Source organism: Leguminivora glycinivorella, chromosome 26, assembly GCF_023078275.1.
Source record: "Leguminivora glycinivorella isolate SPB_JAAS2020 chromosome 26, LegGlyc_1.1, whole genome shotgun sequence".
In the NCBI taxonomy this organism is placed as follows: Eukaryota; Metazoa; Arthropoda; class Insecta; order Lepidoptera; family Tortricidae; genus Leguminivora; species Leguminivora glycinivorella.
Window position 1 is genome coordinate 2,983,733 of NC_062996.1, and position 23,768 is coordinate 3,007,500.

The following is a 23,768-nucleotide window of genomic DNA, read 5'->3' on the forward strand; positions in this document are numbered from 1 at the left end:
ATGGCCCAACATGCCTCACTTCTATCAAATATCAAAAACTTGTGTGCCTCAAATAATGGATTGTACGACAAATAGAACTAAACCTCGCTCCATAACAATAGCATTTTTTAACATCAATGGAATCAGAGATAAAAAAGATGAGTTAGCTCTAGCACTCAAAGATCTAAAAATAGACATCTTACTAGTTCAAGAAACATTTTTAAAACCTAGTCATAGAAACCCGAATATTCCTAATTACAAATTAATCCGTGATGACAGGGCCACAAACAAACTGGGCGGCACCTTAATATATTATAAAAAGGATCTCCACTGTTCCCCCATCCCCACACCCCCCCTAATTAATCTCGAGGTCTCGGCATGTAGATTGGCTATGACGGGCCATCTCCCAATCACCATCATATCTGCTTACCAACCCCCTGCAAAGGAACTTATCCTGCAGGACCTGGATACTGTGTTCGGATTAGATGAGTCAGTTGTCATGGCTGGCGACTTGAACTCAAAGCACACTCAATGGAACTGCAGGGTAAATAATCCTAAGGGCAGAACCCTATTAAAATATATCCTAGATAACAACTCAATTGACCTAATATCCCCACTCGAACCCACTCACTACCCAGCCCAAAATGATTATCAGCCCGATATATTAGATGTGGCTCTGATGAAAAATGTATCGCTAAACTTGAGAGCCATCGAAGTAGCTCACTTACTAGATTCAGATCACAGACCTGTAGTCCTCAAACTCGGCCCACCACCCACAGACCCTACACCCACTAAGAAGGTAGTAAATTGGGCAGAAGTGGGTTCTCTACTAGCCAAAAATGACCTTCCTATTCTCGCCTTAGCAGACTCACCACCTAATAATCCCTCCGCAATTGATAATCAAATAAAAATACTAACTTCTGACCTTCAAAATGTAATTAGAACCTGCACAAAAACCATCCCCGCCGAAGAATACTCCAAAAACAGGTTACCTCCAGAAATATTAAATAAAATAAAACAAAAAAATAGAGCCTTAAAAGAATTTGCAATTTTCCCCTCGAGAGAGAATAAAAACAATATAAACAGACTACAGAGGCAAATCAAAGAAGAATTAAGGGATTTCAGGGAGGGCAAATGGAGGGAACTGCTTGAGGAGATTGTGCCGGGCCACCAGGCGTACTGGGGCCTGGCCAGAGCTCTAAAAGCTGACACAGTTGTGTCAATCCCTCCCCTTGCTCGCTCTGATCTTCCCACCCCCGCCTTTACAGACGAAGAAAAAGCTGAACTATTAGCAAATAGTTTAGAATCTCAGTGCTCGCCGGGAAATATACCTTCTGACCCCTCCCATATCCCCAAAGTAGAAAAAGAGGTCGAAGACTTCTTAAATAAACCTTTAACCGGTCCGCCCATAGAAAACATTACCTTCACAGAACTAAAAAGACTAATTATTAAACTAAAAATTAAAAAAGCCCCAGGAATAGATGGCCTTCCAGCCAGATTATTCAAATTATTGCCGGACAACTTATTACATATAATATTAAACATATTAAACGCAGCCCTTAGCAACTGTCATTTTCCAAATTCCTGGAAGATGGCAGTTGTTATAGGCATACACAAACCAGGTAAGCCAAGCAACCAACCTAGTAGCTACAGACCAATTAGTTTATTAAATGTGCTAGGTAAATTATACGAAAAATGTATCCTTGTTAGACTCACGAATTTTACCAGTAGCAATAACTTAATTCAGAGTGAGCAGTTTGGGTTCAGGCCTGGGCACTCGTGTGTGCACCAAGTGCACCGATTAACGGAGCACATCCTCCGCGGGTTGACGGAGGGAAGGAGACCCACACCAACAGGTGTGATATTCCTCGATGTGGCCAAGGCCTTTGATAAGGTATGGCACACCGGTTTGCTATGCAAACTTATAAGACTAGGTGTGCCAGGAAGTCTCATACACATCATCAGAGACTTCCTAACCGACAGAGGTTTTGGCTACAGAGTGGAGGGGTCTCTTTCCACCCTTCATCCTGTGAGAGCGGGGGTACCGCAGGGTTCGGTCCTGTCCCCAACACTGTTCACACTGTTTGTGAATGACATACCGAAGGTAAAGGGGGCACATTATGCTCTCTTTGCCGACGATACGGCTTTCTATGCCACCACCAAGTCACCAGACAAACTGATCTCGCTTCTCCAGCGGGCTGCCAACTCACTAGGAGATTGGTTTGACCGTTGGAGGATCGAGATCAACCCTGGAAAGAGCGTGGCGGTTTTGTTCTGTAAGAAGAATAAAGCAATCATAGCTCAAAATTACAAAAAGGTAACGTTGCTAGGCACCCCCCTTGACTGGAGTGACTCCGCCAAATATTTAGGCGTCATTCTGGATTCAAGGATGACATTTAACAAACATATAAAACTGGTCAAAAACAGGGCAAACTTTATAATGGGTAGACTTCACCCTTTACTTAACAACAAAAGCAATCTCTCCCTAGACGGAAAATTAACGCTGTACAAAACATGCATCCGGCCTATCTTTACATATGCTTCGGTCGTCTTTGCCCACACTTCAAACAGTAACATCAAAACCCTACAAACTCTACAAAATAGATTTCTCAGGAAAGCCACCAATTCAGACTGGTTTATCACAAATGAAGACCTACACCATGACACAAATCTCCCCTCAATTAAAAATTATTTACAGTCAATATCAAGAAAATACTTCGATTCCACCCCACATCATTCAAACCAACTAATTAACATAGCCTCAGATTACATCCCCATTCCTGACCCGAAACGTGGGCGAAGACGACCAAAAAACATTCTTTTAGATCAAGATGATCCCATTACAATTAGACATAATAAAGACCCAACCATAAAAGAATTTTCTTTCAGTACACTTGTTAACATAGACATAACAAAAGCAACAGAGCTAGAGATCTCTCAAATAATCATAGCAATGAATGAACTGTCCAAAGACTTAAAATCAGGTGCAAAAGTGTGTGTGCCCCTAAACTTTGTAGAAAATACCCTCAACAGGGTTAAAACAGCTCAAAGGATGGCGGCTGAGGGGGTGGCGCTGGCTAATATCTAGTGTCCCCATCTTGGCCTTTCACTTTATAAAAAGGGATGCTTTTCTCGCTTCTCCTGACTCTCAACCCTATATGACATACATACAACAGGACAAATTAAATTTTAAATATTCGCACTGACAGACTAGACAGACACGACACAGATCTAAGAGCATAAGATCTGCCCCCTAATAGGGGTCAGATCCCCCCCCACCTTTTTTCTTCCCCGGGATGTCCCTCCGGGACATCCCGGCGTCATTTCTTGTGGATATGATAGAGGATTCCTCTAAACTCCCATCACTCACCTCAAAAAAAAAAAAAAAAAAAAAAAAAAAAAAAAAATCGCTTATTCCCTCTCGTGACTCGTTATCGTAACGTCCACGCGCGTTGTAATAATTTATCGCAATGGCTCGTACCAAGCAGACCGCTCGTAAATCCACCGGTGGTAAAGCACCCCGCAAACAGCTAGCCACCAAGGCGGCCCGCAAGAGCGCGCCCGCCACCGGCGGAGTCAAGAAGCCTCATCGTTACAGGCCCGGTACCGTCGCCCTCCGTGAGATCCGTCGCTACCAGAAGAGCACCGAGCTCCTGATCCGCAAGCTGCCCTTCCAGCGTCTGGTCCGTGAGATCGCTCAGGACTTCAAGACCGACCTGCGCTTCCAGAGCTCCGCCGTTATGGCTCTTCAGGAGGCCAGCGAGGCTTACCTGGTCGGTCTCTTCGAAGACACCAACCTGTGCGCCATCCACGCCAAGCGTGTCACCATCATGCCCAAGGACATCCAGCTGGCCCGCAGGATCCGCGGCGAACGTGCCTAAGCTGTGTGCCAGTGTTTTAATCACCACACGCTTAAACTGACACGATGCGACATCACCGATCGCAGTCTACGCGAACGCATACTGTTACATTATAATTATGTATTATTTTGTACAAAGCGCGTTTTGCGTTACGGACATGCGAAAGTGAGTGACGCTTCTGTCAAATCAAAAGGCCCTTTTCAGGGCCACACATGATTCGAAAATTAACATTTGTTTCTTTGAACGGATACTTGCGTAGTAGACAAAAATCGATATAAATTATTAATTAATACGAACTATATATATATGAAATCTAAAAGTAAAATAATAGAAAAGTTCAAGTTCTATGAATGCTTTAAAGATACCGAATTGTTATATATAGATATGTACGTACACTGACTGAGCTGTACAAAACAAAGTATTAGAGAATTAAATTATACCCGTGTGCGCTGTGCGCGACTCGTAGAATGTTCTCGCACTCATATTATACCTAAATGGTGGACAAAAAAAATTTAAATATTATTATTATTTGAATTATAATGCCACATACTGAAATATATAAATTATATACAAAAATCCACTATATGCAGTGCATGAGACCGTTCTTTAACAACCTTAAGGAGGCCGTTCGTCGTTATATCAAGTAATATGATGTATATCCCCTGTGTGTAGGTATCCGTAATGAATTTAAATAACAATTATTCATATTACTTTTATATTTATAAGTAAATTAAAAAATTGTTCGCAATACGTGGTCCGATATCTGTATAACCCCGTCCCCCGTCACCCCGCGGCGGGGTAAAACGTATAAATATACGGCGATCGGCTGCAGATTTTATTCCACTCGTGTCGACGCGCGCCGCAAGTCGTGTGTCTGTATTCCGTTCGTTCGAGAAGTCTAATCTCTCTAACAAGTCGCAATGACCGGTCGCGGTAAGGGAGGCAAAGGTCTGGGGAAAGGAGGAGCCAAGCGGCACAGGAAGGTGCTCCGTGATAACATCCAGGGTATCACTAAGCCCGCCATCCGTCGTCTGGCCCGCAGAGGCGGCGTCAAGCGTATCTCCGGTCTGATCTACGAGGAGACCCGCGGCGTGTTGAAGGTGTTCCTCGAGAACGTGATCCGTGACGCCGTCACCTACACCGAGCACGCCAAGAGGAAGACCGTCACCGCCATGGACGTCGTCTACGCTCTGAAGCGTCAGGGCCGCACCCTGTACGGTTTCGGAGGTTAAGAGCGCTGCGACACTATATATATAGTGTCGTCGTCGTGCGATATAGTGTAACTATACGATATATGTGTCGTTACCGTATCGCGCGCTAGCGCACCGCGTCCTCAGACGCAAATACAAAAAGGCCCTTTTCAGGGCCGCATATCATTCTATAATAACAACTACTAAAAAGTTTCACTAGCGACACAGACGTAAAACAATCGATCTTATCTAAACCTAACATAACTAACTATATGTATACAGTACCATATCATTATGAACAATTAATAACAACTTACCCCGTACCGCCACACAGTTTCTCTCTCGCCGCGCGCCACCCGGCTACCTCCTCTCTGAAACAATAACAATAAAGTTTTTTAACTTACTCTGTATGTATGTATGTATGTATGTATGTATGTATGTACGCATTAATATTACATACCGAAATATATATGTTATTATCGTGTATGTTTATCATCAAACAAACCATATACATAATAGCTTACATATCTACTGTCTATATTTTATTTAAGTATGTGTATGTATTTAAGTATAGATTCGATCGATTGAACGTCTAAGTGTCATGCTCGAAACAATTAATTAACTAATTATTATAATCCCACCGGCGTACAGCCTCGCGTAACGATAATCGCATAAAATCATGCGCCCAATCATCATCGGGTAGGTACCGGGTGGGTACTACCCACCCAACGGGCAGGTGCTATTTCTTTCTCCATACATTCCTCTCCTCCTCCTCTTTGATGCCCGACTGCCCGACTCTATGCACTGCACTTCACACTCACTCATAACATAACATAGGTTGTACTGTACTCACGTTTTCCAAATCGCAAATCATGCCTTGCACTGTACATCCATTGGTATTTGTCACACACATTCACTTAATTTTACTTATCACACGTTAATCCGCAACCACCACTTAATTAAGTAATAAATAAATAAACAAACAAACAAAACAAAACAATCATATCACATGCAATCCACACCAAGGCATTTTACTTCACCCGCGCGCGCGAACTAAACCGGTGACCCGGCGCACTCTCACCTGATCATCAGAACCGCTTGACCTATCGGCCACCAACTACTGCCTGATAACTAGGTCTAAGATGAACTGCCCAATTAGGTAAAGGGTTTGCAAATATTGCATAAAAAAGACAGGGACGTCAACTATCTCCTCACCCACTCACGTCACACCAACCACCACCTCACCTCTCACCCCCTCTCTCTCCTGAAGTCAAGTTAAGTTAAATAGACTGGACTAGAAAATAGTGACACATTTCATTCGTTTTTGTTTGTGACTAATGATCTAAAAATAATTTACACAAATACATATATAATTTTGTGAAAAGTGATATGTATGTATAAAGTTTGGTGATGATACAAAACTTTATAAAATTAATTTTATTATGTGTGATATTTTCGAATTTCATAACACAGAAGCTCAAGTAAGTAAGCATTCTCAGTGTTCATACGCCGCTAACGTGACATACATAACATATATACTTACTTACTTACTTGAACGGAATTTATATAAAATCAAACATACTATATTCATATAGATATATATACCATACTGTGGTTTTAATACACAAACAGTACTATTTTTATAAATATAATAAAACTCCTATATAATAAACGACCAACACGAATCTCTATCCCTCTACTATGATGATCGCACGTTGTCGAGTGTAGCTGTTACGATACTCGTAGAAGAAGAAGATACTGTAACTAAAATGAACACAATAATATAGACGGCGTTAACCTACTGTACATTGACACGATATCGATATGTTTAATGAAATATTATTTAAACTTTTCATATAAATTACCTATCCCGTTTTACATCTGTACTAGCAGATACCGAAACCAATGAACGTAGGCAATCCACGTCGCGGTACGGCTGTTTTACGACAGTGAATACGACATGTGAAAATAACATCATAACAATAATTTTCTAATGTTGTTATTGTGTCATATATATCTATGGTATCTTAGCTTTTAACTGGAAGACACACAATACAGTTAAATGTGATTTTAAATAAGAAAAATCACTTTTTAAACTGACCCGAGGCGCCCGCAACCTCTAATACCAAAAGTAAACTTCTCTCATTCGTCCATCTGAGTTTCAAATGCTGTGACTCTTATTAAAATACATATATCAATTCATAAAGAATACACATGTGCAATATTATTATAATAATTTTAATATAATTAACTGTAAATTTAGTTTAATCATAAACGAGTAAGTGAAAAGTTGGAAGTGTTATTACGAGAAAACGTCCCGCGACAGAAGGGTCTGCGTTACGGTTAAGCCGGAGATTATATAAAAAGTGGCGCCCCCAATTGGCGTGCATTAGTACTCGCCAGCGCAGCGCTCCGCTCACACGCGTCCGCTGTTCTCTCTTTGCGCAGTTCGTGCGATTTACTAATTTGAAACTTACACTTGTATTTTTTCGGTTTTTCCGGTAAACATGGCCGACACCGCAGTTGCCGCTGACGCCCCCGCCCCGGCGACGCCCGCGAAGAAGCCCAAGGCCTCCGCCGGCGCTAAGAAGCCCAAAGCGAAGCCCACCCACCCGAAGACTTCCGAGATGGTCAACAGTGCCATCAAGGAGTTGAAGGAGAGGAGCGGTTCGTCCCTGCAGGCTATCAAGAAATACATCGCCGCCCAGTACAAGGTGGACGCCGAGAAGCTGGCTCCGTTCATCAGAAAATATCTGAAGAGCGCTGTCGAATCCGGCGCACTGATCCAGACCAAAGGCAAGGGCGCGTCCGGCTCGTTCAAACTGGAGTCCAAGTCGTCCTCCGGCGCCAAGAAACCCGCCGCCGCCAAGAAGTCTAGCGCCAAATCTTCAGCGGCCGCGAAGAAACCGGCCGCAGCTAAGCCCGCTAAGGCCAGGAAGGCCGCCGCCTCTCCCGCCAAGCCTAAGGCCGCCACTAAGGACAAGAAGGCCGCCGCCGCCAAGAAGAAGCCCGCCGCTAAGAAACCCTCCACCCCCGCCAAGGGCAAGAGCGCCGCCGCGCCTAAGGCCAAGAAGACCGCGAAGCCTCCCACCAAGAAGCCTAAAGCTCCCAAACCGAAGAAGGCCGCGGCCGCTCCCAAAGCGAAGCCCGCCGCTAAGAAGGCCGCCTCGAAGAAGTAAGACTGTGCGCGTTCGCTATTGTCGTCGCCGCCGTTCTTGCATCGGTCGTGGTGGTGTTGTTAGTGACGTTGATGGAGATTATGCGACGGCTTGTCGCATCACTCTTCTCGACTCACGTCATACGCCTGTGCGCGTTAAACGCACATCAAAAAGCCCTTTTCAGGGCTAACAAACGTATTCAAAGGCTCATCGCCTCTGTTTCATTGCAATAAGAGCACATAACACAAAGTCGTTCGACCGATCGATCGATCGATCACTCTTATAAATAAGTAAAACAAACTTAAGTGCTTTCCGAAATGGTAAAAAGTCTTATTAAGACTACAAAAAACTAGGCTTCTAATTAAATATATCCCCCCGTCTTATCTAGTCAAAACGAACGAACGAACGAACATATATTATTTCTATAAAATTATTATTATAACGATGTGATCTCAATGATAGATCTCGGTTACTTGGGTTTTAGAAAAAATTTATACAAAGTTAATATATTAATTATCTAGTAGTAACGCAACGTAAATTTTACACGCACGCAAATAATTATACATTAATAATACAGACGCAGTATGTATATTGGCGAAAAATTTTATACCCGTGCCATTTTGCAAGCGGAAGACATATATGTATATTATAAGTACAAAATATTATTATATTTAAAAATAGGTAATAAAATTCACAACGTCTGTTTTTATTTATATCTCTATCTCTCTCTAATTTGTGCTATTGCACGAGAATCGGCGATTGGTCGATCGGGCCCGTGTTGTGCCGGCTCGTTATATCCCCACTTATCGGTGCGCTCGTGAGCTTATAAATATTCACGGTAGGATAGGGAAGTTTTTATTATACTCACTGACAAGCATTCGTGCTAGTCGTTTCGTTTGTGTGTAAACCAATCTAACTCTCTTTAAACATGTCTGGACGTGGTAAAGGTGGCAAGGTTAAGGGAAAGGCAAAGTCCCGTTCTAACCGTGCCGGACTTCAGTTCCCCGTGGGCCGTATCCACAGGCTTCTACGCAAGGGCAACTACGCCGAGCGCGTCGGTGCCGGTGCCCCCGTGTACTTGGCTGCCGTCATGGAATACCTGGCCGCTGAGGTTCTCGAGTTGGCCGGAAACGCCGCTCGTGACAACAAGAAGACCAGGATCATCCCCAGACATCTCCAGCTGGCCATCCGCAACGACGAAGAGTTGAACAAGCTCCTCTCCGGTGTGACCATCGCCCAGGGTGGTGTGCTGCCTAACATTCAGGCCGTGCTCCTGCCCAAGAAGACCGAGAAGAAGGCTTAAGTGTCCCCTCACTTCTCGTCCGTCCGGTGACATCTATAACGGTAACATTCGGCGATCGGTGAATGTGTACATTTGTATCGTGTATATAATATTTATATCACGGGACCTATGTTACATTCCCGACCGAGTGACCGTTACAAAAGGCCCTTTTCAGGGCCACAATATGATTCTGTGATAACGTTATAAGTTTCATGGCATAACGCATACGTATACGAACGTCTTTCGATATTATGAATGAAAATCTCAATTAATTAATTAATTATCCTATAATATCCTACTATCATATTGAGATATTTATATGCATAGTTCTCAATTGCGAGAACATTATGTTACAAGTAATAATTACACACACATATATCGTAATAATTATAAATGAGATTCCTCGTTATGGTAATTGAATAGGGAGATATCGCAAGATGGGATTTCTTTCTTTCATTTATTTATTATATATACTTTTAAAAACATTTAACAAATGATATTGATGACTCTACAATACGCTGAAAGTAGTAAGCGTAATGAGTTTTAAAAATCCTAAGTAGGTAAGTAAACAAATGGATTTGTTACGTTATACGAATAAGGACTAATAATTCAAAAATACATATAGTTACATACATATTACTAAAATATATTTTTATCAAACTATACTAACCTATAATAACTGACTCTCCCCACCATGCCGACCGACGCGACGATGCTAACAATGCACGAACGCTATTGGTCGAGATACAGAGGGCGCGTCGCTCGATCATTAATCCCCCATTTCACGTCCGACGCGCTAACAAAAAGCGGAATTTCAAAATTGCGCGTTACATTTCCAGTTCGACTCTCGTACTGTAAACATCTAACTTAATCGCAATGCCACCCAAGACTAGCGGTAAGGCCGCCAAGAAATCTGGCAAGGCCCAGAAGAACATCTCCAAGTCCGACTCGAAGAAAAAGAAGAAGCATAAGCGCAAGGAGAGCTACGCCATCTATATCTACAAGGTGCTGAAGCAGGTCCACCCCGACACCGGTATCTCCAGCAAGGCCATGTCGATCATGAACTCGTTCGTGAACGATATCTTCGAGCGCATCGCCGCCGAGGCCTCACGCCTCGCCCACTACAACAAGAGGTCCACCATCACCAGCAGGGAGGTGCAGACCTCCGTCAGGCTGCTCCTCCCCGGTGAGCTCGCCAAGCACGCCGTCAGTGAAGGCACCAAGGCCGTCACCAAGTACACCAGCTCCAAGTAAGCGTCGCTCGTTCGTATTTCGACACGACACGACACGCTGCAAGAGTGTGGTTTGTACGACAACCAAAAAGGCCCTTTTCAGGGCCACAAATACGTTCTGAATATAATATAAATGGTTTCTAGTCTCACATACGCTGTCAATCGGTATTCAAACTACAAACAAACGTTATGTTATTATGATATTTACTACAGTTAGTAGTTAGTAGATCGATCTAGACGTGTTCATTACAAAACGAACGAACGAACGAATGATACATAAATAAATACAAACACAATAACATAATTGAAAATACATATATGATATATATGTAACGTTGAAATATTAAGGTCAAAAGTTATAAAGAGAGTTATGTTAGGTGAGCACAGTGAGGTTTCAACTAGTTAGGTTACAATAAGTGAGGTTTGATAAGGTTAGGTTGTACGAGGTGAGGTTTGAAAAAGTTAGGTTGTACGAGGTGAGGTTTGAAAAAGTTAGGTTAGGTTTAAAAAAAAAAAAAAAAAAAAAAAAGGTCTAATTTTAGCGATAAGAAAGAAGAGAAAAAAAAAATTCGTAAAGCATTAAGATTACCTACCTATCTTAGGAAAAGTTAGGTTTGAAAAAGTAAGATTACTTAAAATTAAGAAAAAAAAAATAACTTTAATAAAAGTAAATAAAAGATACCTACCTAATTATAATAAAATATAATATTAGTACGTTATCAGTAGTCAAAAACTAACCCGATTTAGAGAGGGGGAATTGTATGTGAATTTTATAGCCCTCTCGCTCACACGGACACTAACTCCATCCCTTTCTAACAGGCACATATAAAGCGCCGCGAGAAAAATTTCGCTTATTCCCTCTCGTGACTCGTTATCGTAACGTCCACGCGCGTTGTAATAATTTATCGCAATGGCTCGTACCAAGCAGACCGCTCGTAAATCCACCGGTGGTAAAGCACCCCGCAAACAGCTAGCCACCAAGGCGGCCCGCAAGAGCGCGCCCGCCACCGGCGGAGTCAAGAAGCCTCATCGTTACAGGCCCGGTACCGTCGCCCTCCGTGAGATCCGTCGCTACCAGAAGAGCACCGAGCTCCTGATCCGCAAGCTGCCCTTCCAGCGTCTGGTCCGTGAGATCGCTCAGGACTTCAAGACCGACCTGCGCTTCCAGAGCTCCGCCGTTATGGCTCTTCAGGAGGCCAGCGAGGCTTACCTGGTCGGTCTCTTCGAAGACACCAACCTGTGCGCCATCCACGCCAAGCGTGTCACCATCATGCCCAAGGACATCCAGCTGGCCCGCAGGATCCGCGGCGAACGTGCCTAAGCTGTGTGCCAGTGTTTTAATCACCACACGCTTAAACTGACACGATGCGACATCACCGATCGCAGTCTACGCGAACGCATACTGTTACATTATAATTATGTATTATTTTGTACAAAGCGCGTTTTGCGTTACGGACATGCGAAAGTGAGTGACGCTTCTGTCAAATCAAAAGGCCCTTTTCAGGGCCACACATGATTCGAAAATTAACATTTGTTTCTTTGAACGGATACTTGCGTAGTAGACAAAAATCGATATAAATTATTAATTAATACGAACTATATATATATGAAATCTAAAAGTAAAATAATAGAAAAGTTCAAGTTCTATGAATGCTTTAAAGATACCGAATTGTTATATATAGATATGTACGTACACTGACTGAGCTGTACAAAACAAAGTATTAGAGAATTAAATTATACCCGTGTGCGCTGTGCGCGACTCGTAGAATGTTCTCGCACTCATATTATACCTAAATGGTGGACAAAAAATTTAAATATTATTATTATTTGAATTATAATGCCACATACTGAAATATATAAATTATATACAAAAATCCACTATATGCAGTGCATGAGACCGTTCTTTAACAACCTTAAGGAGGCCGTTCGTCGTTATATCAAGTAATATGATGTATATCCCCTGTGTGTAGGTATCCGTAATGAATTTAAATAACAATTATTCATATTACTTTTATATTTATAAGTAAATTAAAAAATTGTTCGCAATACGTGGTCCGATATCTGTATAACCCCGTCCCCCGTCACCCCGCGGCGGGGTAAAACGTATAAATATACGGCGATCGGCTGCAGATTTTATTCCACTCGTGTCGACGCGCGCCGCAAGTCGTGTGTCTGTATTCCGTTCGTTCGAGAAGTCTAATCTCTCTAACAAGTCGCAATGACCGGTCGCGGTAAGGGAGGCAAAGGTCTGGGGAAAGGAGGAGCCAAGCGGCACAGGAAGGTGCTCCGTGATAACATCCAGGGTATCACTAAGCCCGCCATCCGTCGTCTGGCCCGCAGAGGCGGCGTCAAGCGTATCTCCGGTCTGATCTACGAGGAGACCCGCGGCGTGTTGAAGGTGTTCCTCGAGAACGTGATCCGTGACGCCGTCACCTACACCGAGCACGCCAAGAGGAAGACCGTCACCGCCATGGACGTCGTCTACGCTCTGAAGCGTCAGGGCCGCACCCTGTACGGTTTCGGAGGTTAAGAGCGCTGCGACACTATATATATAGTGTCGTCGTCGTGCGATATAGTGTAACTATACGATATATGTGTCGTTACCGTATCGCGCGCTAGCGCACCGCGTCCTCAGACGCAAATACAAAAAGGCCCTTTTCAGGGCCGCATATCATTCTATAATAACAACTACTAAAAAGTTTCACTAGCGACACAGACGTAAAACAATCGATCTTATCTAAACCTAACATAACTAACTATATGTATACAGTACCATATCATTATGAACAATTAATAACAACTTACCCCGTACCGCCACACAGTTTTTCTCTCGCCGCGCGCCACCCGGCTACCTCCTCTCTGAAACAATAACAATAAAGTTTTTTAACTTACTCTGTATGTATGTATGTATGTATGTATGTATGTATGTACGCATTAATATTACATACCGAAATATATATGTTATTATCGTGTATGTTTATCATCAAACAAACCATATACATAATAGCTTACATATCTACTGTCTATATTTTATTTAAGTATGTGTATGTATTTAAGTATAGATTCGATCGATTGAACGTCTAAGTGTCATGCTCGAAACAATTAATTAACTAATTATTATAATCCCACCGGCGTACAGCCTCGCGTAACGATAATCGCATAAAATCATGCGCCCAATCATCATCGGGTAGGTACCGGGTGGGTACTACCCACCCAACGGGCAGGTGCTATTTCTTTCTCCATACATTCCTCTCCTCCTCCTCTTTGATGCCCGACTGCCCGACTCTATGCACTGCACTTCACACTCACTCATAACATAACATAGGTTGTACTGTACTCACGTTTTCCAAATCGCAAATCATGCCTTGCACTGTACATCCATTGGTATTTGTCACACACATTCACTTAATTTTACTTATCACACGTTAATCCGCAACCACCACTTAATTAAGTAATAAATAAATAAACAAACAAACAAAACAAAACAATCATATCACATGCAATCCACACCAAGGCATTTTACTTCACCCGCGCGCGAACTAAACCGGTGACCCGGCGCACTCTCACCTGATCATCAGAACCGCTTGACCTATCGGCCACCAACTACTGCCTGATAACTAGGTCTAAGATGAACTGCCCAATTAGGTAAAGGGTTTGCAAATATTGCATAAAAAAGACAGGGACGTCAACTATCTCCTCACCCACTCACGTCACACCAACCACCACCTCACCTCTCACCCCCTCTCTCTCTCCTGAAGTCAAGTTAAGTTAAATAGACTGGACTAGAAAATAGTGACACATTTCATTCGTTTTTGTTTGTGACTAATGATCTAAAAATAATTTACACAAATACATATATAATTTTGTGAAAAGTGATATGTATGTATAAAGTTTGGTGATGATACAAAACTTTATAAAATTAATTTTATTATGTGTGATATTTTCGAATTTCATAACACAGAAGCTCAAGTAAGTAAGCATTCTCAGTGTTCATACGCCGCTAACGTGACATACATAACATATATACTTACTTACTTACTTGAACGGAATTTATATAAAATCAAACATACTATATTCATATAGATATATATACCATACTGTGGTTTTAATACACAAACAGTACTATTTTTATAAATATAATAAAACTCCTATATAATAAACGACCAACACGAATCTCTATCCCTCTACTATGATGATCGCACGTTGTCGAGTGTAGCTGTTACGATACTCGTAGAAGAAGAAGATACTGTAACTAAAATGAACACAATAATATAGACGGCGTTAACCTACTGTACATTGACACGATATCGATATGTTTAATGAAATATTATTTAAACTTTTCATATAAATTACCTATCCCGTTTTACATCTGTACTAGCAGATACCGAAACCAATGAACGTAGGCAATCCACGTCGCGGTACGGCTGTTTTACGACAGTGAATACGACATGTGAAAATAACATCATAACAATAATTTTCTAATGTTGTTATTGTGTCATATATATCTATGGTATCTTAGCTTTTAACTGAAGACACACAATACAGTTAAATGTGATTTTAAATAAGAAAAATCACTTTTTAAACTGACCCGAGGCGCCCGCAACCTCTAATACCAAAAGTAAACTTCTCTCATTCGTCCATCTGAGTTTCAAATGCTGTGACTCTTATTAAAATACATATATCAATTCATAAAGAATACACATGTGCAATATTATTATAATAATTTTAATATAATTAACTGTAAATTTAGTTTAATCATAAACGAGTAAGTGAAAAGTTGGAAGTGTTATTACGAGAAAACGTCCCGCGACAGAAGGGTCTGCGTTACGGTTAAGCCGGAGATTATATAAAAAGTGGCGCCCCCAATTGGCGTGCATTAGTACTCGCCAGCGCAGCGCTCCGCTCACACGCGTCCGCTGTTCTCTCTTTGCGCAGTTCGTGCGATTTACTAATTTGAAACTTACACTTGTATTTTTTCGGTTTTTCCGGTAAACATGGCCGACACCGCAGTTGCCGCTGACGCCCCCGCCCCGGCGACGCCCGCGAAGAAGCCCAAGGCCTCCGCCGGCGCTAAGAAGCCCAAAGCGAAGCCCACCCACCCGAAGACTTCCGAGATGGTCAACAGTGCCATCAAGGAGTTGAAGGAGAGGAGCGGTTCGTCCCTGCAGGCTATCAAGAAATACATCGCCGCCCAGTACAAGGTGGACGCCGAGAAGCTGGCTCCGTTCATCAGAAAATATCTGAAGAGCGCTGTCGAATCCGGCGCACTGATCCAGACCAAAGGCAAGGGCGCGTCCGGCTCGTTCAAACTGGAGTCCAAGTCGTCCTCCGGCGCCAAGAAACCCGCCGCCGCCAAGAAGTCTAGCGCCAAATCTTCAGCGGCCGCGAAGAAACCGGCCGCAGCTAAGCCCGCTAAGGCCAGGAAGGCCGCCGCCTCTCCCGCCAAGCCTAAGGCCGCCACTAAGGACAAGAAGGCCGCCGCCGCCAAGAAGAAGCCCGCCGCTAAGAAACCCTCCACCCCCGCCAAGGGCAAGAGCGCCGCCGCGCCTAAGGCCAAGAAGACCGCGAAGCCTCCCACCAAGAAGCCTAAAGCTCCCAAACCGAAGAAGGCCGCGGCCGCTCCCAAAGCGAAGCCCGCCGCTAAGAAGGCCGCCTCGAAGAAGTAAGACTGTGCGCGTTCGCTATTGTCGTCGCCGCCGTTCTTGCATCGGTCGTGGTGGTGTTGTTAGTGACGTTGATGGAGATTATGCGACGGCTTGTCGCATCACTCTTCTCGACTCACGTCATACGCCTGTGCGCGTTAAACGCACATCAAAAAGCCCTTTTCAGGGCTAACAAACGTATTCAAAGGCTCATCGCCTCTGTTTCATTGCAATAAGAGCACATAACACAAAGTCGTTCGACCGATCGATCGATCGATCACTCTTATAAATAAGTAAAACAAACTTAAGTGCTTTCCGAAATGGTAAAAAGTCTTATTAAGACTACAAAAAACTAGGCTTCTAATTAAATATATCCCCCCCGTCTTATCTAGTCAAAACGAACGAACGAACGAACATATATTATTTCTATAAAATTATTATTATAACGATGTGATCTCAATGATAGATCTCGGTTACTTGGGTTTTAGAAAAAATTTATACAAAGTTAATATATTAATTATCTAGTAGTAACGCAACGTAAATTTTACACGCACGCAAATAATTATACATTAATAATACAGACGCAGTATGTATATTGGCGAAAAATTTTATACCCGTGCCATTTTGCAAGCGGAAGACATATATGTATATTATAAGTACAAAATATTATTATATTTAAAAATAGGTAATAAAATTCACAACGTCTGTTTTTATTTATATCTCTATCTCTCTCTAATTTGTGCTATTGCACGAGAATCGGCGATTGGTCGATCGGGCCCGTGTTGTGCCGGCTCGTTATATCCCCACTTATCGGTGCGCTCGTGAGCTTATAAATATTCACGGTAGGATAGGGAAGTTTTTATTATACTCACTGACAAGCATTCGTGCTAGTCGTTTCGTTTGTGTGTAAACCAATCTAACTCTCTTTAAACATGTCTGGACGTGGTAAAGGTGGCAAGGTTAAGGGAAAGGCAAAGTCCCGTTCTAACCGTGCCGGACTTCAGTTCCCCGTGGGCCGTATCCACAGGCTTCTACGCAAGGGCAACTACGCCGAGCGCGTCGGTGCCGGTGCCCCCGTGTACTTGGCTGCCGTCATGGAATACCTGGCCGCTGAGGTTCTCGAGTTGGCCGGAAACGCCGCTCGTGACAACAAGAAGACCAGGATCATCCCCAGACATCTCCAGCTGGCCATCCGCAACGACGAAGAGTTGAACAAGCTCCTCTCCGGTGTGACCATCGCCCAGGGTGGTGTGCTGCCTAACATTCAGGCCGTGCTCCTGCCCAAGAAGACCGAGAAGAAGGCTTAAGTGTCCCCTCACTTCTCGTCCGTCCGGTGACATCTATAACGGTAACATTCGGCGATCGGTGAATGTGTACATTTGTATCGTGTATATAATATTTATATCACGGGACCTATGTTACATTCCCGACCGAGTGACCGTTACAAAAGGCCCTTTTCAGGGCCACAATATGATTCTGTGATAACGTTATAAGTTTCATGGCATAACGCATACGTATACGAACGTCTTTCGATATTATGAATGAAAATCTCAATTAATTAATTAATTATCCTATAATATCCTACTATCATATTGAGATATTTATATGCATAGTTCTCAATTGCGAGAACATTATGTTACAAGTAATAATTACACACACATATATCGTAATAATTATAAATGAGATTCCTCGTTATGGTAATTGAATAGGGAGATATCGCAAGATGGGATTTCTTTCTTTCATTTATTTATTATATATACTTTTAAAAACATTTAACAAATGATATTGATGACTCTACAATACGCTGAAAGTAGTAAGCGTAATGAGTTTTAAAAATCCTAAGTAGGTAAGTAAACAAATGGATTTGTTACGTTATACGAATAAGGACTAATAATTCAAAAATACATATAGTTACATACATATTACTAAAATATATTTTTATCAAACTATACTAACCTATAATAACTGACTCTCCCCACCATGCCGACCGACGCGACGATGCTAACAATGCACGAACGCTATTGGTCGAGATACAGAGGGCGCGTCGCTCGATCATTAATCCCCCATTTCACGTCCGACGCGCTAACAAAAAGCGGAATTTCAAAATTGCGCGTTACATTTCCAGTTCGACTCTCGTACTGTAAACATCTAACTTAATCGCAATGCCACCCAAGACTAGCGGTAAGGCCGCCAAGAAATCTGGCAAGGCCCAGAAGAACATCTCCAAGTCCGACTCGAAGAAAAAGAAGAAGCATAAGCGCAAGGAGAGCTACGCCATCTATATCTACAAGGTGCTGAAGCAGGTCCACCCCGACACCGGTATCTCCAGCAAGGCCATGTCGATCATGAACTCGTTCGTGAACGATATCTTCGAGCGCATCGCCGCCGAGGCCTCACGCCTCGCCCACTACAACAAGAGGTCCACCATCACCAGCAGGGAGGTGCAGACCTCCGTCAGGCTGCTCCTCCCCGGTGAGCTCGCCAAGCACGCCGTCAGTGAAGGCACCAAGGCCGTCACCAAGTACACCAGCTCCAAGTAAGCGTCGCTCGTTCGTATTTCGACACGACACGACACGCTGCAAGAGTGTGGTTTGTACGACAACCAAAAAGGCCCTTTTCAGGGCCACAAATACGTTCTGAATATAATATAAATGGTTTCTAGTCTCACATACGCTGTCAATCGGTATTCAAACTACAAACAAACGTTATGTTATTATGATATTTACTACAGTTAGTAGTTAGTAGATCGATCTAGACGTGTTCATTACAAAACGAACGAACGAACGAATGATACATAAATAAATACAAACACAATAACATAATTGAAAATACATATATGATATATATGTAACGTTGAAATATTAAGGTCAAAAGTTATAAAGAGAGTTATGTTAGGTGAGCACAGTGAGGTTTCAACTAGTTAGGTTACAATAAGTGAGGTTTGATAAGGTTAGGTTGTACGAGGTGAGGTTTGAAAAAGTTAGGTTGTACGAGGTGAGGTTTGAAAAAGTTAGGTTAGGTTTAAAAAAAAAAAAGGTCTAATTTTAGCGATAAGAAAGAAGAGAAAAAAAAAATTCGTAAAGCATTAAGATTACCTACCTATCTTAGGAAAAGTTAGGTTTGAAAAAGTAAGATTACTTAAAATTAAGAAAAAAAAAAATAACTTTAATAAAAGTAAATAAAAGATACCTACCTAATTATAATAAAATATAATATTAGTACGTTATCAGTAGTCAAAAACTAACCCGATTTAGAGAGGGGGAATTGTATGTGAATTTTATAGCCCTCTCGCTCACACGGACACTAACTCCATCCCTTTCTAACAGGCACATATAAAGCGCCGCGAGAAAAATTTCGCTTATTCCCTCTCGTGACTCGTTATCGTAACGTCCACGCGCGTTGTAATAATTTATCGCAATGGCTCGTACCAAGCAGACCGCTCGTAAATCCACCGGTGGTAAAGCACCCCGCAAACAGCTAGCCACCAAGGCGGCCCGCAAGAGCGCGCCCGCCACCGGCGGAGTCAAGAAGCCTCATCGTTACAGGCCCGGTACCGTCGCCCTCCGTGAGATCCGTCGCTACCAGAAGAGCACCGAGCTCCTGATCCGCAAGCTGCCCTTCCAGCGTCTGGTCCGTGAGATCGCTCAGGACTTCAAGACCGACCTGCGCTTCCAGAGCTCCGCCGTTATGGCTCTTCAGGAGGCCAGCGAGGCTTACCTGGTCGGTCTCTTCGAAGACACCAACCTGTGCGCCATCCACGCCAAGCGTGTCACCATCATGCCCAAGGACATCCAGCTGGCCCGCAGGATCCGCGGCGAACGTGCCTAAGCTGTGTGCCAGTGTTTTAATCACCACACGCTTAAACTGACACGATGCGACATCACCGATCGCAGTCTACGCGAACGCATACTGTTACATTATAATTATGTATTATTTTGTACAAAGCGCGTTTTGCGTTACGGACATGCGAAAGTGAGTGACGCTTCTGTCAAATCAAAAGGCCCTTTTCAGGGCCACACATGATTCGAAAATTAACATTTGTTTCTTTGAACGGATACTTGCGTAGTAGACAAAAATCGATATAAATTATTAATTAATACGAACTATATATATATGAAATCTAAAAGTAAAATAATAGAAAAGTTCAAGTTCTATGAATGCTTTAAAGATACCGAATTGTTATATATAGATATGTACGTACACTGACTGAGCTGTACAAAACAAAGTATTAGAGAATTAAATTATACCCGTGTGCGCTGTGCGCGACTCGTAGAATGTTCTCGCACTCATATTATACCTAAATGGTGGACAAAAAAAATTTAAATATTATTATTATTTGAATTATAATGCCACATACTGAAATATATAAATTATATACAAAAATCCACTATATGCAGTGCATGAGACCGTTCTTTAACAACCTTAAGGAGGCCGTTCGTCGTTATATCAAGTAATATGATGTATATCCCCTGTGTGTAGGTATCCGTAATGAATTTAAATAACAATTATTCATATTACTTTTATATTTATAAGTAAATTAAAAAATTGTTCGCAATACGTGGTCCGATATCTGTATAACCCCGTCCCCCGTCACCCCGCGGCGGGGTAAAACGTATAAATATACGGCGATCGGCTGCAGATTTTATTCCACTCGTGTCGACGCGCGCCGCAAGTCGTGTGTCTGTATTCCGTTCGTTCGAGAAGTCTAATCTCTCTAACAAGTCGCAATGACCGGTCGCGGTAAGGGAGGCAAAGGTCTGGGGAAAGGAGGAGCCAAGCGGCACAGGAAGGTGCTCCGTGATAACATCCAGGGTATCACTAAGCCCGCCATCCGTCGTCTGGCCCGCAGAGGCGGCGTCAAGCGTATCTCCGGTCTGATCTACGAGGAGACCCGCGGCGTGTTGAAGGTGTTCCTCGAGAACGTGATCCGTGACGCCGTCACCTACACCGAGCACGCCAAGAGGAAGACCGTCACCGCCATGGACGTCGTCTACGCTCTGAAGCGTCAGGGCCGCACCCTGTACGGTTTCGGAGGTTAAGAGCGCTGCGACACTATATATATAGTGTCGTCGTCGTGCGATATAGTGTAACTATACGATATATGTGTCGTTACCGTATCGCGCGCTAGCGCACCGCGTCCTCAGACGCAAATACAAAAAGGCCCTTTTCAGGGCCGCATATCATTCTATAATAACAACTACTAAAAAGTTTCACTAGCGACACAGACGTAAAACAATCGATCTTATCTAAACCTAACATAACTAACTATATGTATACAGTACCATATCATTATGAACAATTAATAACAACTTACCCCGTACCGCCACACAGTTTTCTCTCGCCGCGCGCCACCCGGCTACCTCCTCTCTGAAACAATAACAATAAAGTTTTTTAACTTACTCTGTATGTATGTATGTATGTATGTATGTATGTATGTACGCATTAATATTACATACCGAAATATATATGTTATTATCGTGTATGTTTATCATCAAACAAACCATATACATAATAGCTTACATATCTACTGTCTATATTTTATTTAAGTATGTGTATGTATTTAAGTATAGATTCGATCGATTGAACGTCTAAGTGTCATGCTCGAAACAATTAATTAACTAATTATTATAATCCCACCGGCGTACAGCCTCGCGTAACGATAATCGCATAAAATCATGCGCCCAATCATCATCGGGTAGGTACCGGGTGGGTACTACCCACCCAACGGGCAGGTGCTATTTCTTTCTCCATACATTCCTCTCCTCCTCCTCTTTGATGCCCGACTGCCCGACTCCCGACTCCGACTCCGAGATTAATAAAGGGTTTTTCAGGGCGCCTGTATTTATACCCAAAATCTTTGTTTGCATGCCGTCTCACTCGCGCTCATACGCAAGAAAGAAATGGCGCATGCGCGAGGGGCCCCAGAATTTTGAAAATTTGGAGTGACGTCGCCAGTGGGCGTCCCGACGCCGAAGCGAGCGACGGCTCTCAGTGTTCCTAATTTTGTTTCAAATTTGCTAATGTTAATGCATTTTTTTTACATTTCTTCATTATAATACTACATTTTTGATAACGTACGTGATAAAGACTCAACTTATAGTTAAATTTCAACTGTGTCAAGTGAATTGTGCTAATCGTGTGCAGTGAAAAAACATCAAGGTAAATGTTTATAGTAGATCGTTATCTCTATCTTATTCTTTTAGTTATATTACGTAATTAGTCAAATATGACCTGCACAAAAGGTTCGCAGCCTGTGCGGTTACATAAAACAAAAGACGTAATTTCTATTGTGACCGTTACACCGAATGACAAGCGTCTTACGTAATTATCATAATAACATTAATAACAATAAACTGAAACATACAAGTGTTAGCAATTTAAGATATTAGTAATTCGATTTCTTCCTTCTTAAACTAATACTTAATACCTAACTTTGTTGTGCTACGTATTTAGATTTCAAAATTTACATTTTCTAATAAAAACGGCTCATATGAAATTGCATACTATCCAGAAATAATATTTAAAAATGTGATTGTGCACGGGAAAAAACTTTGTCGATTGCCATAAAGCCGCTTTGTCAGTTTATTCATATAAAGATACAAGTAAATCTCGCCTTAATGGTAACCGACAAAGTGGGACGTTTTACTAAATACACTTACACATGTGAACAATAACACATAAATACGTAAATGCATTCGTAGTTAATTGCGTAATAAATAATGGCTAAATTTGGGTGCCTTAACCTTTCCTAATTGTCATGACTAAACGTATCTATTTGTGTCTTACTTAAAGCTTACGACAAAATGTACCTATGCAAATGAAATAAAAATGTGGGAATGTGTGGACTCTAGTATAAGAAACGCCTATAAAGAAATATCTATATGCACCAACAGGGACTATGTTTAAATAACGTCTACACTAACTGCCTGGTTTTATTATACCTACGTCTTGTAAACCGTGTGAGATATCCATTATACAATATTATATGCGTATTTTATCAGTAGGTAATGTTTTATTAACCCCCGACGCAAAAACGACGGGGTGTTATAAGTTTGACGTGTCTGTCTGTGTGTATGTCTGTATGTCTGTCTGTCTGTCTGTCTGTCTGTCTGTCTGTCTGTCTGTCTGTCTGTCTGTCTGTCTGTGGCATCGTACCTCCCGAACGGATGAACCGATTTCGATTTAGCTTTTTTTGTTTGAAAGTTGAGTTAGTCGGGAGTGTTCTTAGCCATTGTTTCATGAAAATCGGTCCACTATGTCGCCGTCGGGGGTTTTTTCAAAGTTTTAATTAATAATTTTGTTATAATCTGTGTATAACGTAAATATATTGTACATACCCACAGGCGAAGATGCTGCTCTCAGCACTTGGTACTGGAATCACAGGATGGTGATCACCATAGATGGTGCTTCTACCGTCGTTGTCGA

General features: G+C 42.4%; 7 protein-coding genes across 7 annotated transcripts; all 7 read left to right on the top strand.

The window, feature by feature from the left end:
- The first annotated feature begins 7,388 nt into the window (after nt 1-7,388).
- LOC125239662 (histone H1B-like) lies at nt 7,389-8,888 on the top strand. The gene has a single exon (XM_048147304.1). The coding sequence runs from the start codon at nt 7,537-7,539 to the stop codon at nt 8,206-8,208; it is 672 nt and encodes a 223-aa protein (XP_048003261.1). The 5' UTR covers nt 7,389-7,536; the 3' UTR covers nt 8,209-8,888.
- Nucleotides 8,889-8,944: 56 nt separating this feature from the next.
- LOC125239703 (histone H2A) lies at nt 8,945-9,652 on the top strand. The gene has a single exon (XM_048147344.1). It carries the CDS (start codon nt 9,116-9,118, stop codon nt 9,488-9,490), a length of 375 nt encoding a protein of 124 aa, XP_048003301.1. The 5' UTR covers nt 8,945-9,115; the 3' UTR covers nt 9,491-9,652.
- A 537-nt stretch (nt 9,653-10,189) lies between these two features.
- Nucleotides 10,190-10,813, top strand: LOC125239689 (histone H2B). Its single transcript, XM_048147330.1, has one exon. It carries the CDS (start codon nt 10,346-10,348, stop codon nt 10,721-10,723), a length of 378 nt encoding a protein of 125 aa, XP_048003287.1. The 5' UTR covers nt 10,190-10,345; the 3' UTR covers nt 10,724-10,813.
- A 591-nt stretch (nt 10,814-11,404) lies between these two features.
- On the top strand, nt 11,405-12,212 carry LOC125239676 (histone H3). Its single transcript, XM_048147316.1, has one exon. It carries the CDS (start codon nt 11,612-11,614, stop codon nt 12,020-12,022), a length of 411 nt encoding a protein of 136 aa, XP_048003273.1. The 5' UTR covers nt 11,405-11,611; the 3' UTR covers nt 12,023-12,212.
- Nucleotides 12,213-15,547: 3,335 nt separating this feature from the next.
- On the top strand, nt 15,548-17,048 carry LOC125239657 (histone H1B-like). Its single transcript, XM_048147299.1, has one exon. The coding sequence runs from the start codon at nt 15,696-15,698 to the stop codon at nt 16,365-16,367; it is 672 nt and encodes a 223-aa protein (XP_048003256.1). The 5' UTR covers nt 15,548-15,695; the 3' UTR covers nt 16,368-17,048.
- Nucleotides 17,049-17,110: 62 nt separating this feature from the next.
- LOC125239700 (histone H2A) lies at nt 17,111-17,812 on the top strand. The gene has a single exon (XM_048147341.1). The coding sequence runs from the start codon at nt 17,276-17,278 to the stop codon at nt 17,648-17,650; it is 375 nt and encodes a 124-aa protein (XP_048003298.1). The 5' UTR covers nt 17,111-17,275; the 3' UTR covers nt 17,651-17,812.
- A 537-nt stretch (nt 17,813-18,349) lies between these two features.
- Nucleotides 18,350-18,973, top strand: LOC125239687 (histone H2B). Its single transcript, XM_048147326.1, has one exon. The coding sequence runs from the start codon at nt 18,506-18,508 to the stop codon at nt 18,881-18,883; it is 378 nt and encodes a 125-aa protein (XP_048003283.1). The 5' UTR covers nt 18,350-18,505; the 3' UTR covers nt 18,884-18,973.
- The last annotated feature ends 4,795 nt before the right edge of the window (nt 18,974-23,768 follow it).